Source organism: Bactrocera dorsalis, chromosome 5 (assembly GCF_023373825.1).
Source record: "Bactrocera dorsalis isolate Fly_Bdor chromosome 5, ASM2337382v1, whole genome shotgun sequence".
Classification (NCBI taxonomy): domain Eukaryota; kingdom Metazoa; phylum Arthropoda; class Insecta; order Diptera; family Tephritidae; genus Bactrocera; species Bactrocera dorsalis.
The window spans coordinates 12783468-12797352 of NC_064307.1; the positions used below are offsets into that span (position 1 = coordinate 12783468).

Below are 13885 nucleotides of genomic sequence, written 5' to 3' on the forward strand. Positions count from 1 at the left end.
CCGATTGGCTGGACGAATCTAGTTTTGGTTTTACATTTGACTATGTAAATGAAGCAAATTTGAGCAGAAGACAAACTGCTAATGACTGCTGCGCTTGTCGAATGAATACATATCGAGGATAAGTTCAATTTCGAATTGCTGACGAAAGTCTTCCTTATGGAGATGTTTCTTTTACAATGTAAGCGCTTGGCAAACCTTTACCAGAGGATGTCATTAAAATAAAAATCTTTCTTAAAGTCGCTTAATTTCATGATTTTTGTTATTTTAATATTGTATTTGAGCAAATTAATTGAGTAAAATATTTATTCAGTTGGCAACACTGCACAAACATATTTTCAGCTGCAAGTTTTTCTAATCTGTTTTCACTGCAAGACGTGAATTAAAAAAAAAAAAATTATGCTAATTTTTTGAAAAATAAAATTTTCCAACGGATGGCAACCCTATCACACACATTATCCTAATTTCTATGAAGTATTTTTAACTGTAAACCTTCTTCACATTTTTATTTTGAGTTCAAAATTTTAGTAATTGTTTAAATTTTATTAAATTGAAAATAATAAGCAGGTGGCAAGGCTCTTCGAAAAATATTTTTTTTTATTTTACAAATTTATAATATACATATCATGCTTAATTTGAAACCCATATTAAAAATTTCTTGTAAATGTTCAATTTAATAGAAAAATTGTTCAAAGAGGTGGCAACACTGCTCAAAAAATTTTCATTAAAATAGAATTTTCGAACGAGTGGCAACCCCATTCTAAGCATTATCTTAATTTCTATGAAATATTTTCAACTGTTAATCTTTTAAACAATTTTATTTTGAGATCTAAATTTTAGTAATTGGATAAATTTTATTAAATTGAAAGTAATAAGCAGGTGGCAAGGCTCTTCGAAAAATATTTTTTTATTTTACAAATTTATAATATACATATTAATAATTAATTTTAAGGTCATATTAAAAATTTCTTGTAAACGTTCAATTCAATAGAAAAAATGTTCAAACAGGTGGCAACCCAACTCAAAAATATTTTCAGCTATAGGTATCTTTAAACTGCTTTTTATTTCGAGACCTGTATTAAAAAAAAATAAAATATTTTTTCTTTAAATAAAAATTTCAAACAGATGGCAAGCCGTTTCCAAAATAATTTAGAATCATTTAAATTATTTTCAACGGTAAACCTCTTTAAACATTTTATTTTCTCATCCAAACGTTGTTAAATCTTTAAATTTTAATAAATGATAAACTATAAACATGCGGCAAGGCTGTCTGAAAATTACCTTTAACTCAAACTTTCTTAATGCTCTTCAGTTTGTATTATTTCTTCAACATATTTGTTTTATTTGGTTAAAATTTCAAGCTAGAGGCAGCTTTCTTTCATATTTCTTCTACAACATCCGGGTGTTTCAGATATTCTATTTGATTTATCTTTCACTAAATTGGCTATTTTTGGTATACCATGCAAAGTTAAGAGCTTTTCCGTGCAACACAGGATGCAGTTTATTGTTGTCTAAAAATTTTCACTTCAAAAGTAAGTACGTGAGAACTCTTGGTGCTGAACCGCAAGTCATCTCTACTACAAAAGAAGACTTTCCTGGGTGTTTGATCAGACGAGGACCTCTATCTTTCACAATTCGAGATTTTAAGAATATTTGGATAAAATTACACGGAACTGGCTCACTAGATTCTAGGTATACTCTTCGATCACTGTTGAATCGGCATTCATCAAGTAAGATTAAAAATCTTTTCCGATAAGTAATGTCGGAGTTTTCTTGGCTAGAAAGCAGAATCACTTTTGCCAAACTACGGTCAAAAAACATTGGATCTTATACCTTTAACTATGCACCCTGATTAGGTAGAGCCGAGGTTATGCGTCTTAGCAAAGTTGCAGAGTCTGGAACTATAGCCTCTAGATCTATACCTAGAAATATTTAGAGACAGAACTAATTTGTGCAGTACATAATATAGTTGCTGATTTAGTCCCATGCAGGATTCATCTTATTAAAGCTCACACAGCTGTGCTAACGAAGGAAGTCGAAGAGGAAGATAAAACCACAGTGACTAAATTTGGCACCGCAAGGACTCACAAACTCAACCGAATCTCTGCTATCTATTAATCTATCAATTTAAATCAAATTTCGCATATATCTTATATAATACATACAAGTGCAATAACGACCATGACCACTCCACGCAAAACAAAAAATATTATATTTATTTGTCAAAATAATAAATTCCCTTCCTCCACTTAAGTTGAGATTTCAAAGGACTGCCATAAAATAAAATAAAATATGTTGCTATTATTATAAATTTTTATTTACGTAACTCCACCATGGTCTGCTGTATATTAAAAATAGCAAAAAATATAAATCACCAGCACCAAGCAAAGCCAGTGGACATTTTGTCAGCTGCAGCAACGGATTCAACGGCTACAGCAGTGCAAGGGCTTAGTACGGCAGGGCAAGTGTACATATGTGTGACCTCCAAATAACGGCTTCACTATTTAGCAGCTTACAGTTCAGGTGGTCAGCATGGTCTGCACGTAAGCTGAGAGATGTGTCATTACCAGCCGCGTAGCACACGTTCCGCGTCGTGTGCTGTCGGGTGTCACAATGACGGGTTCATTGTTCAGTCGTTCGCTGTAATATTTTGTCGCAAAAAGTTTTGCCAACAAAAAGAAAAACAAAAAAATATTTCCTTTTTGTCTTTTTAGTATTGTTGCCAGACTTTGTGCTTTTTGGTTCAGATTTTTTTTTAATTTTACTCTTGTTGAATTTCTCTGCGGATATGTCGCTACGGATTTACGTGTGACGCCATCAATTTCGTACTTTTTTCTTGCTTTATTCTGTCGCTTTCCGTGCTTTACTATTTACACTTTGCTTTGTTTTCGCTTCCAGCCACAGTTTACTTTTCGCAAATCGCCTTTTTACGTGTTGTTGTTTTTGCAGGTTGCATCAGTGGGCAGAAAGGAGTAACAAAAAGAAGATTTAAGTGTATGGAAAATATAAAAATATGAAAAAAATGAAAAAAAAAAATATAAAAAAAATATATCAAAAAGATCAATATGTGCAGGAAGATATGGCAAAAATAACAATAACACGATTCGTTGGTTTTTGTATTTTCGGGCAGACAGAATGTGTAAATTTTGAAACAAAGAAAAATATGCAGCAAGTTTGCAGTACTACAAAAAAAAAAATAATAATGAAAACGTTTTCTCTCACACTGACATGTCACGTGTGAATATCTTTTCGATGCCTGCCTTCTTGCTTATTCACAATGACTTATTTCCGTTTGTCTTAGTAATGGCGAAAGCTGTTGCGAGACGTGAAAAGGGTTAGTCTTTCATTTAATCGCTGCCATAATGCTAAAGTGGGGGTAATTGCTGCCGTAGAGAAATGATATATGTGCATAAGGTGTGGCTTTTAAGACTTTATGGATTGGAGGCGGCTGAAACAAGCGGGCATTGCTATTTTTAATCTGATCTAGAAACGTTTAAGTAAGAAAAATTTTCAGATAATGTCTACTTCTAAAGCAGTGGTCATAAATGTTTTGCGAGATTTTATCACTTCGATTATATAACACATAAATCCGCAAGCAAGTTTTATTTCAAAATTTGTACTTTGATAACCCATCTTCACAATGTGTTTGAACTCCACATTTTATACTTCGTAAGTCACCACCACGACGTATGAGCGACTTTTTATTTATTACTTTAACCGTTTACAATATTAATATACCTACATGTTAATCATAATAATTATCATAAACTCGTTACAAAATGATAATCCCAATTCAATTAACCGCCGGTACACCATGTGGTATGAGCGACGTCTTATTAATTACAAATCTCTATAAAGTGCGAAAGTTAAGTCAATATGACTTAAGCTCTGTAAATCACTACTAAAAGTCTTAGAACAAGTAAAAAAAAAAACGAATGCTTATTTGCCTTTAGCTTCCACAAACTGTGCTGATAACACAACAACAACAAATATGCTCAATCTGTGCATAATTTACTACTTATAAAATTTAATTAAGTGTCAAAAGTTGGTTGTGAAAACTACTGGACACAACCCACTGAAGCTCGCAGATGTGAGCCTTAGATATTTACGCAAGGTCTATCGTAAATGACTACCATCCGCGCTAATATAATAAACTACGCTTTTATTGAGCGTCTAATAAACAGACAATGTGCTCGGGAGTGGTCGAAAAGCAGTTACGGCAGACGCAGGACAGTTACAGCGCAAAACGGGCCGCAAATGTCTTGAAAACTTTGAAAATATGTAACTAATATTCAACGTTCTTTGGCTTAACGGTGGCTTTCTTAAAAATTTATTTTCATAGTCAAAGTGAAATGATAATTTTCTATAAAAACACAACTTCAGTAACGAATATAGCAATTAAAAATTAAGTTAAGCACCTGTCAACTTTAAACCTTCTTATCTATATTTCTCCCATCTAGAGACACTGCTTTTTTGACCTTGTTTGGCGTCTGTTAGTACAGAAAACAAGATCGAAAGCAGAAACAATAAAGAATCAATTAACTTTCAACAAATTTGACTTCAAAATTAGTCGTTTAATATTCACTCGGCTTCCCTCAGGATATTTCGTTCTTTGAAAACAGAATTTTATATTGAACTCGATCATTCACAAACAGGAAATTGCAATAGCCTCAACTCATTTAGAAGACAAAACTTCTCCCAACTTGGTTAAATTCAAAAATAAAAGTAAAGTTTAGAATTTTTTTTCTTACAAATTTTATGAACTTATAATATCATCATATCTTCAACATAATAAATTCTTAAACTAATATCACGAACTATTTTAATACTTAAATTAGATAGATTTTGTTTTTGGTATACTTCATCATACCGCTGTATTAGATGCACTTGTTGTGAAAGGTAGGAAAAACATCCCTCAACTTTCTTCCGACAGCACAGATAAAATACTGCTTAAGCTGATATTTTCTGAGCGCTTAGAAATGCCATTTGTTGCTGGTGGTGGAAAACAAATTTTTGATACACTTCCTCGTACTGGTGTTGAATCTGCTGTTGTCGCAGGCCCATAAGTTGCTGCTCCAGAAGTTGCGATTGGTGCAGGTGATATTGGTACCAAGCATGTTGCTGATGAGCTCCCTGTACTTCTTGTGGTGTGGGAAAGTACACCGCATTTGGAAGTTGAGGATGCGGTACACCATTCACCATTGCTCCAGTCACCGTCTCACTGCCAACAACCGGCTGCTGGGGCTGGGGCTGAAGTGCCCAATAATTTCCACGCCCCGGTTCATTTATAGCTCGTGGTATTTTGCAGAAGCATGTGTTCGTGCTCAGTGTCTGCCTTATCTGATTCTGCCAGCCCTGCTCATCTTTCCGGTAGTAAGGGAAGTTTTCACTGATCCAGTTCTGTATAGCATTCAAAGTCAGTTTGCCCTCAGGACTGCTACGAATTGCCATGGTTATCAATGCACTGTAAGTATAGTTGGGCCGACTTCCACTGTTCCTTTCATTAGACGACATCGATTCGTTCGGAGACATGGATTTATCAGATCGTGGTGGTGTCAATGCTGGGTTGGTGCCGTCAACGTTCGCTAACAAATTACGAATCGAAAAGCTAGATTCAAAATGTTGAGCCATTGTGGATAACTGTTTAGAGAGTTCAGTGTATACGTGATAAGTTACGTTTTCGGGTGATATTCTGTGTGGAAGCCAAAATATGACTGATGACTTTTGCTTCGACAGTTTCCGTTTTTATACCCTAATCCATTTCTGTATTACAAATGGATTCGATTGGTCAAGCTAATGTCGAAATTGCGGTCATTAAATCAAGGTCAGGAAAAGGATTATCACTGACCAAACCGACATAAAAAAGTGTCAAAAAGTCATAACATATGTAGTAGTAACTTGAAACAATGGAATATAAAAACAATAGAAAATTGAAGTTCCACAGTAGTCTTACAAAATGCAACTATTGGGAGGTTTAAAAATAAAATTTTAGGTAAAAGAGCGACTCTGAATAAATTAACATATTAGAGTACTAAGTCAACCTTTTCTTTTGTTGCTGCGCATAAGAGGCAGGTAGAACAGTGGCGCTTACATCTGCGCAGTAAATGTTCAGAAGGGATTCTGCGTGAGGTAAATATACAAGACAATCACATTTAGGGGTTATCCAGTGACAGTTAGCTCTCAAGGTTACATTTCTCTCAATAGTGCTTAAATCAGAAGAAGAGATAGAATAAGTACTTACTCTCATTTAAAACCCTAAATCTTAAGGGAATTTTGAAAGAACAGACAGTATAGAACCATTTCTCCTTCAGACTATTCCTTTGATTCTCGGAAGGTTCCTCTTGAAGACGAAAGACCCTCAATGATTTAAATTCCCTCGAAAAGGACGCCGCAAAGTTTTATCTCTATTTTTAGAAACTGCATTTACCACCATACTTCTGGTGACCTTGATTTTATGACCACATTTTGACATCTCCTTGACTTTTTGGGCTATAAATATGAAAATCGTTGAGGCACGGGTTATCAGTCGCTTTTGACTTTGGCATAGAAGAACATAAAATTAGAGAATTTCACTTCATTCGTAGGCACTGTCTCACTACTACTACGGCAATGGCAACTCCACAACCACTAGATTGCTCCGTCTCGACCAGCAATAAGTTTGCTTCCAAAGAAGATAACCAGAACATTCGGCCCAACTATACTTACAGTGCGTTGGTCGCCATGGCAATCCGCAGTAGTCCTGACGGGAAACTGACTTTGTGTGCTATACAGAAGTGGATCAGCGATAACTTCTCCTACTACCGAAAGGATGAACAGGGCTGGCAAAATCAGATAAGGCAGACGCTGAGCACGAATTCTTGTTTCTGCAAAATTCCACGACCTATGGGCGATCCAGGGCGTGGAAACTATTGGACCATTAGTGCAGAAGCGGGACCATTTCGTTCTCAGCCGGCTACTGGTAGTAAGAATGCACTTCGGGTGAACGGTGTACCACATTGTCAGTTTTCAAATGCGATGTACTTGCCTACAACGCATCAGATACAGGAGGCCCATCGATCCATGTTGGCTCAGGCTATGCAAGATCGGCATGCCTGGTACCAGTACCATCTGCAACAATCTCAGTTTCTACAGCAACAACTGGTAATCCTGCAACAGCAACAGTTTAAACAGCAATACCAGGAAGTGTATCAAAAACTTGTGTTCCACCAGCAGCAAGCCGCATTTTTTGCAGCTCGAAAACCTTCAGTTTAAGCATTATTATTTAACAATGACAATAAAAAATATTTATTTTCTTAAACATAAAATATTTAGTAATTTAAGTTATTAGCTTAAAGAGATAGCTTATAAAGTTATATAAAATAAAAGATTTTAGATGTTTTTTGCTTTCTAACTGTTTTTTAAAAAAACACCAAAAGTAAAAATTAAGCCTGGTTACTGTGGAATCGCTGGATAGTGTACATTCGGTGAGCCTGCAAAGAATGGGTACCCTTATCCAAATTCGTTCATGAGAATGAGCCAACTCTTCCTTGTCCTCTTTATTTCTGACGCCGAATCTTTGAATCTCCCGCAAGCTTAGTAAGCACAGGTCAGCAAGCAACTCTCAGCTAAGTTTCTATGGAGTAGTAATGGGAGTGCTAAATGAACGAAGTCCTTTTGGCAATCGCGCAGAAAGGTTAAAGCTTTTGAAGGAAACCTAACAGTGTTAGCAGCGACTTTTCATAGTTGAAAAATGAAACCTGAAGAGGAAACATCTACGTACTTTGACCTCCACAGTGCAGTTTTTGCCAGAGCAAGTTTGCAGCATCTTGCTTATCATACTATCTACGAATCAACTTTACTGACTTTTGTTAGGCGTCTTATTAAATTTCTGGACTCAAAGTCTTAAGCTTTGCCGGCATGCGAGAATATTGTTTACCCATACTTTAAAGTTCTAAACATTGGAACATGCACGCGTCTCTAATACGTTCAAGTGGGTTATTTATGACAAAATGAATAAATGGTTCAAGTCGCAGGGGTATGTGGTGAATCGTTGAAATGAGTGTACTGAAAGAATGAATTCTGTAACCTAAATTGATTAGACAAATTATATAGAACAATTAATAATTATTGGAAGTATATGAAAATTGGAGTTTGAAAGGTCTGTAAATAGTTAAAATGTGACCGCAAAAGTTCTAAAATATTTTTTTTTCTCTCTTCGTACAAATAGCCCTTTCTTACTTGTATTAATTCAATTATTCTTTTCGTACTTTTCTGAAAGTTTTTAACTAAAAGGATGTCAGATAAACGTGTGGAGATTGTTGAAAATTTTATATAAGCTGTTATAAAAAAAATTGACTACAAAATTTAGTGGTTAGCATGAACGAAATACAATAATGATATAATATGTAATATATACCATATTAAGTAAGTGTTTACATAAGAAAAATATATATTAAAAGATCTAGTATCAATAATCTTGATATTCTGCTATCGAATTACTACCACTTCATCAATTATACCCTGCAGTTCTGACGTATAAATCTTCAAGTCAGAGCCCGATGTTTAAGCTTAGCATGTCCCCTAACTCTTAACGTACACCAAGTACCTACAGTTACCCACAGTTAAAAGCAACCATTTCACTTAGCTACTAATTTAAACCTCAGCATACAGCTTCAAACCATAGGAGCTTACGAAGGCCTACCTATGCAGGTATGGAAAAATGTACCTGTACTCAAACTGCTTTGTTCATTCGGTTCAATTATACGGTTGCGGCGGATAATACCCCAACGAACAATAACTGCTTTACCTCACTTAAGTCAGGGATGTTTTGACCTTGATCGCATTATGCTTCAGTGCGGTCTTCACGCTACAGTAATTGCGGGTTATGTCAGCTATAATACTTCATGATGACCTTGACTATGTGACTATACTTTTGAAATAAATTTGACTAATATCAAGTCGAATTTATATCAAAAGTACAATCCCGGGAAGAATAAAACCAATATCACTTCAGATTATATGAAAAACATGGTCAATATACGAGATTTCTGGAGCATAAGCGGGAATATAAGAATTGAAAATAATTTTATATTCATCAGTCATAAACCACACTATTTATTTCTATACAAGATATGTACCTATGGTCACTGAAAACAACCCCATCCCATACTATCAAGCTCAGTTCTATTACCAATATTACCAACACCACCTGCTGCTAGTTCTGGGTTCATGGACAAATATTTCCCACGAGCGGTAGGTAAGGAGATTATTCCGTCAAATCACACGACCAAGGTTACACTGTGGACCACCATTGCGGCTTAAAAAACTATAAGTGTCGTTTGTTCTGAGACCACTCTTCAAAAGTAGAGGATAAAAAATATTTTAGAACAATACACTCTGAAAACAAAAGGCAGCTTATTTCAGGTAAAAGATCAATGCTTCTCCAAATGACTTCTGCAGAAAAATGTTCTACATTGTCTCCGCTTCAAAGTCTTTTATTCTCAAGACCGAAGCTCCTTTTAAACAACAGAACTTCATCGGCCTTGAAAAGTATATATTACTGGATAACCGCTAAGGTCGGTTACCTTGAGCATTTACCACACTAAAAAGCTACCGCAAATCCACTTCTAAGATATAAGTGCCATTCGTCTACCTGCCCTTTATTCAGAGCAGTAAAAGAAAAGGTTAAGTTAGTACTCTAATAACTGACTCGGCGTTGCCGCCTTACCTGTGATGACATTTTTAAACTCTATCTAGGTCTATCTAAGTTAGGCTATATTCTATTGTTTTTAAATTACATTGTTCTTGCGTTACCAGACTTTAGAACCTCAGACTTTTGACTTCGGTTTTTATGTGTCAGCTTAGATCTCTTTTGGTGACCTTGATTTTCTTCCCGCACTTTGGCCATAAGTCAGAGTCCAACTCTTTGGAATACAGATATTCTTTAGGGTATAAAAAGGAAAATTTTAAAAGCAAAAGTCATCAGTCATCTTTTGACTTCCACACAGAATATCACTTGAGATTTTATTTAGCTCATAACCACTCAGCTCTCCAAACAGTTGTCCACAATGGCCCAACATTTAGAATCAAGCTTCGCGATTCGTAATTTGTTAGAGAACGATGACGGCACCAACCCAGCTCTGACACCACCACCATCTGATGTATCCATGTCATCGAACGAATCGATGTCGTCTAACGAAGGAAACTGCGGAAATCGTCCCAACTATACATATAGCGATTTGGTAACCATGGCGATTCGCAGCAGTCCTGAGGGTAAACTGACTTTGAGCGCTATACAGAACTGGATTAGTGATAACTTCCCTTACTACCGAAAAGATGAGCAGGGCTGGCAGAATCAGATAAGACAGACACTGAGCACGAACTCACATTTCCTGAAGGTTCCACGACCTCTGGGCGACCCCGGACGTGGTAACTATTGGACTGTGAGTCCGGAAGTGGCAGCAGTTGCTGGCAGTGGAACTGCATTTGTGCCTTTACTTACGGGCGTACCTCATCCCCAGTTGCCGAACGCAGTCTATTTCCCCACGCCACAAGAAATAGATGCCACTCAGCGGGCAATGCATGAGCAGCAGGTGTGGCAGTTCCATCAACAACAAGCGCATATACTGCAACAACAACTACTGCAACTGCAACAGCAACAGCAGCAGCTGTACGATGAAACATATCGCAGGCTGATCTTCCACCAGCAGCAAATGGCTTTCTTGAGAGGCCAGCAAATTCCTACTTAATTTAGAGGCTCTATTAAATAGCGTGTAATATTAGTCGAAGTATTATAATATAAGTTTTAGTAATATTTTAAGTTAATAAAATGTGATATAATTTAAAAAATGGCGGTTTCTCGTTTTGAAGCTTATGAAGTAGTAGCTATTTTGTTGATAAGGTATGGAAGCCTTGTTTTTGAATTTCTTCTTTAAAAGCGTCGGAGTATAGTATTTCGATAAACTGACTTTGAGTTTAACAGTAGTCCAATGGAGCTATGGACTGCCATCTTTGGTCTTTTGTGCTCTACACCTTCCCTTATTACCTCTTCCAAACCAAATGCATTAATGAAGCCCAAGGTTGAGTTAGGTTGATTGGTCGATTCAAAATGAGTCCTACTGGGACAGCTAAGACACCGGTTTATTGGGATGTCTACGTACTTCTATAAATTAATATCAAAAGCTTACAAAAGTCGACAAGAGTCTTTAAGCCTGCCATAAATTTTTCGAGGCGACTAATATCAGTTCCTCTTATTGTACCAGGATCACGGATAACTACCGGCATACATTATAGCAATAAAGCACCCGGAAAAAGTCCCAAAGTAGATGATATTTCAACAAAATATGCTTTGCTAAGTTGATAAGACTGTCTTTAATTACTAAGCCAAATATAAGCGCGATCTGTCAACCTTCTGGAAACAAGAGTTTATGGTCAGTGTCTGTTTTATCTGATTCTGCCACTCTTGGAAATTCGGGTTTCCTATTTTTGTCCCAGGTTATATTCCACATTCTTGTTGTTCTGCTCAGACCACCCGCGTTTAATTTACTGTTCTTATGTTTTCATATTTATTTATATGCGCCTGTTTTAATAAACCAAGTCGCCTTTGTTAAATATTAAGCAAAAAAGAATTTATACTGATTAGTCGAACCACTTTACAAAAGTTGTACATACTATACATTATCCTATTGCCGGCAAAGCACTCTTTTAATAGATTTCAGATTTTTCATTAAATGACCAAAATATTCAATACTTCAGTTTTCAAAACAGATAAAATGAAATCGGTAAGTAGAATTTAGAAATATACAAAGTCTACACTAATTCGAAGTATTGTTTAAGCACCTTTTGGAATAAAGAACTTTCGATGCTGCTCCACACATTAGGATTTGTATTTCTTGAGTGATCTTTAGAAAAGTTTAAAATAATTTTATATGCTTCCTTCCCTCCTACGTTTCTGTTCAGTACATACTTGTAACATACAAAAACATAATATTCGCTACTTAAAATCGCATTATCAAAATTGTGAGATTTCAACTATGCTTCTCTCAAGAGTTTTAAACTTTTAGATCTTACTAAAATAGTTGAAATGAAAAGTGCATAAAATGCTTTGTAACCCAATATATGCGAGCAAAAAACATCACACTTTCAAAGAATATCTTCAAATAGCACCAAAGCTGAAGCTGTTCCATTTCTATACCGTACCATACCATTTCGGTAAGAACAAAGCATTGCTTTTTGGGGGGAAAATATAGTTGCCGAATAGATTTGGATTGATAAACATTATTTTAAATTTGCACCGGGAAAATCAGCGTTGAGAGAGGTTTGCGATGTTGGAACGAGGCGAAATAAGCACCGAGGACAATGAAGGCAGTGAAATAAAGAGACTTAGACTGACGAAAACATCAAAAAAATTGCCTCTATAAAGCTTGTAAAGTGAAATTGGCGAAGATATGAAGGGAATGTGTTGGATATATTGTGAGTGATATTTAGGTGTGCGAAACCTTTAAGCAAAGTGAGAGCCACGCGAGTTCATAATCCAACAAAACCAGTTGATGATTCTGAGGGGTGTTTGAAGCATTTCTATCGTAATAGAAATGAATTTTTGCGTTTATATGTGACATTAGGTGAAAGATGAAGACGAAGTCCAATCGACAGTCAGCCGATTGGACAGCACATGATGAACCGACTCCAAAGCGTGTATAGACACAAAATAAAGGTAATGTTGAGCCATCTCCAGTAACAGTGACTATTGCATTACGTTATTGAAGTGCTTAAAATAACGGGTGGGCGATCTAACGTTTTAAATTTGAATTATCTATATTTCGACATTGGAAACGTCAAATACGATTCGGAAAGTGACAGATATATAGTAAAAAGTCTAGAATTTACGAAATGGGTTGCTATTCCCTAGAAGAAAACTGGGAAATATTGGGCAGACGATCGTTTGGCCGAGGATGGTCAATTTTACCGAAAAATCATCTTTTCGGACGAGGCTCATTTCCACCTCGATGGTTACGTTAACAAGCAGAATTACCGCATTTGGGGCACAGAAAACCCGCACGTACCATACAGCAAACGCTACACTCAATCTTTTACGCCCTATCTTCGAAAATCGCATAATCAGCAAAAGAGGTGATGTGAATTGGCCTCCCAGAAGCTGCGATTTAACTCCGTTGGACTATTTTCTGTGGGGAGCTGTTAAAGATAAATGTTACACCAACCATCCAGAAACAATTCAAGATCTAAAGTACGAGATTCAAGCTGCTGTAGCTGCCATAAGGCCTGAATTCACCGAGAAAGTACTTCAAAATTGGGTGGATGAGATAAGCTACTGTAAATTCAGCTACGGTGGCCATTTGTCCGAAATTGTTTTCCACAAATAAATTTCATAAAACAACCTTTTAAATAAATGTTAGACCTTTTAAAAATATCAAGCCATTTTTTATTGACTTTTTAAATTTAAAATTTTATATGGCCCACCCGTTACGAAATTACAAAAAAATGGCTCCATTTCAGTTTCATCAAGATAACTTTCTTTAAATGCTCTGCGGTTTTATCCCTGATAATATCATTACTAAATTCGTACATATCTGACTAGCTTTTCTTTAGGTAAATATATTATTCTACTCAATCGCATACAAATACAACGGTATAAGGTAATTGTCAAAAGTTTCACAATATCCAATTTCCTCTATTTGGGAGAGGAAATTGAAAATGAATTTGAATACTATAATTCAGAGGCATTTTGGTGTCTTAGGTTAGCCTCATGCATTACTGATAAAATTATTGATAGGAAATTCGAATTTTAGATTATAGCTACATATATAAATATACAATTTGAGCTGGACGTTTAGCGAATTCCGCGACAGCTTTATTAGAAAAAGTTTGGGAGTTAGCAAACCCCAAGAAAATA

At 35.9% G+C, this 13885-nt stretch overlaps 3 protein-coding genes across 3 annotated transcripts; 2 read left to right on the forward strand and 1 right to left on the reverse strand.

Annotated features, from left to right (window-relative positions):
* Positions 1-4846: 4846 nt before the first annotated feature.
* On the reverse strand, positions 4847-5674 carry LOC125778874 (forkhead box protein J3-like). Its single transcript, XM_049458488.1, has one exon. It carries the CDS (start codon positions 5626-5628, stop codon positions 4948-4950), a length of 681 nt encoding a protein of 226 aa, XP_049314445.1. The 5' UTR covers positions 5629-5674; the 3' UTR covers positions 4847-4947.
* Positions 5675-6570: 896 nt separating this feature from the next.
* Positions 6571-7248, forward strand: LOC105226594 (forkhead box protein fkh-2-like). Its single transcript, XM_011205564.3, has one exon. It carries the CDS (start codon positions 6607-6609, stop codon positions 7246-7248), a length of 642 nt encoding a protein of 213 aa, XP_011203866.2. The 5' UTR covers positions 6571-6606.
* Positions 7249-10002: 2754 nt separating this feature from the next.
* On the forward strand, positions 10003-10724 carry LOC125778698 (forkhead box protein D1-like). Its single transcript, XM_049457745.1, has one exon. The coding sequence runs from the start codon at positions 10044-10046 to the stop codon at positions 10722-10724; it is 681 nt and encodes a 226-aa protein (XP_049313702.1). The 5' UTR covers positions 10003-10043.
* The last annotated feature ends 3161 nt before the right edge of the window (positions 10725-13885 follow it).

Bases quoted from the DNA above. Each gene is read 5' to 3' on its own strand.
- LOC125778698 (XM_049457745.1), top strand. From the start codon at position 10,044: ATGGCCCAACATTTAGAATCAAGCTTCGCGATTCGTAATTTGTTAGAG.
- LOC125778874 (XM_049458488.1), bottom strand. From the start codon at position 5,628: ATGGCTCAACATTTTGAATCTAGCTTTTCGATTCGTAATTTGTTAGCG.
- LOC105226594 (XM_011205564.3), top strand. From the start codon at position 6,607: ATGGCAACTCCACAACCACTAGATTGCTCCGTCTCGACCAGCAATAAG.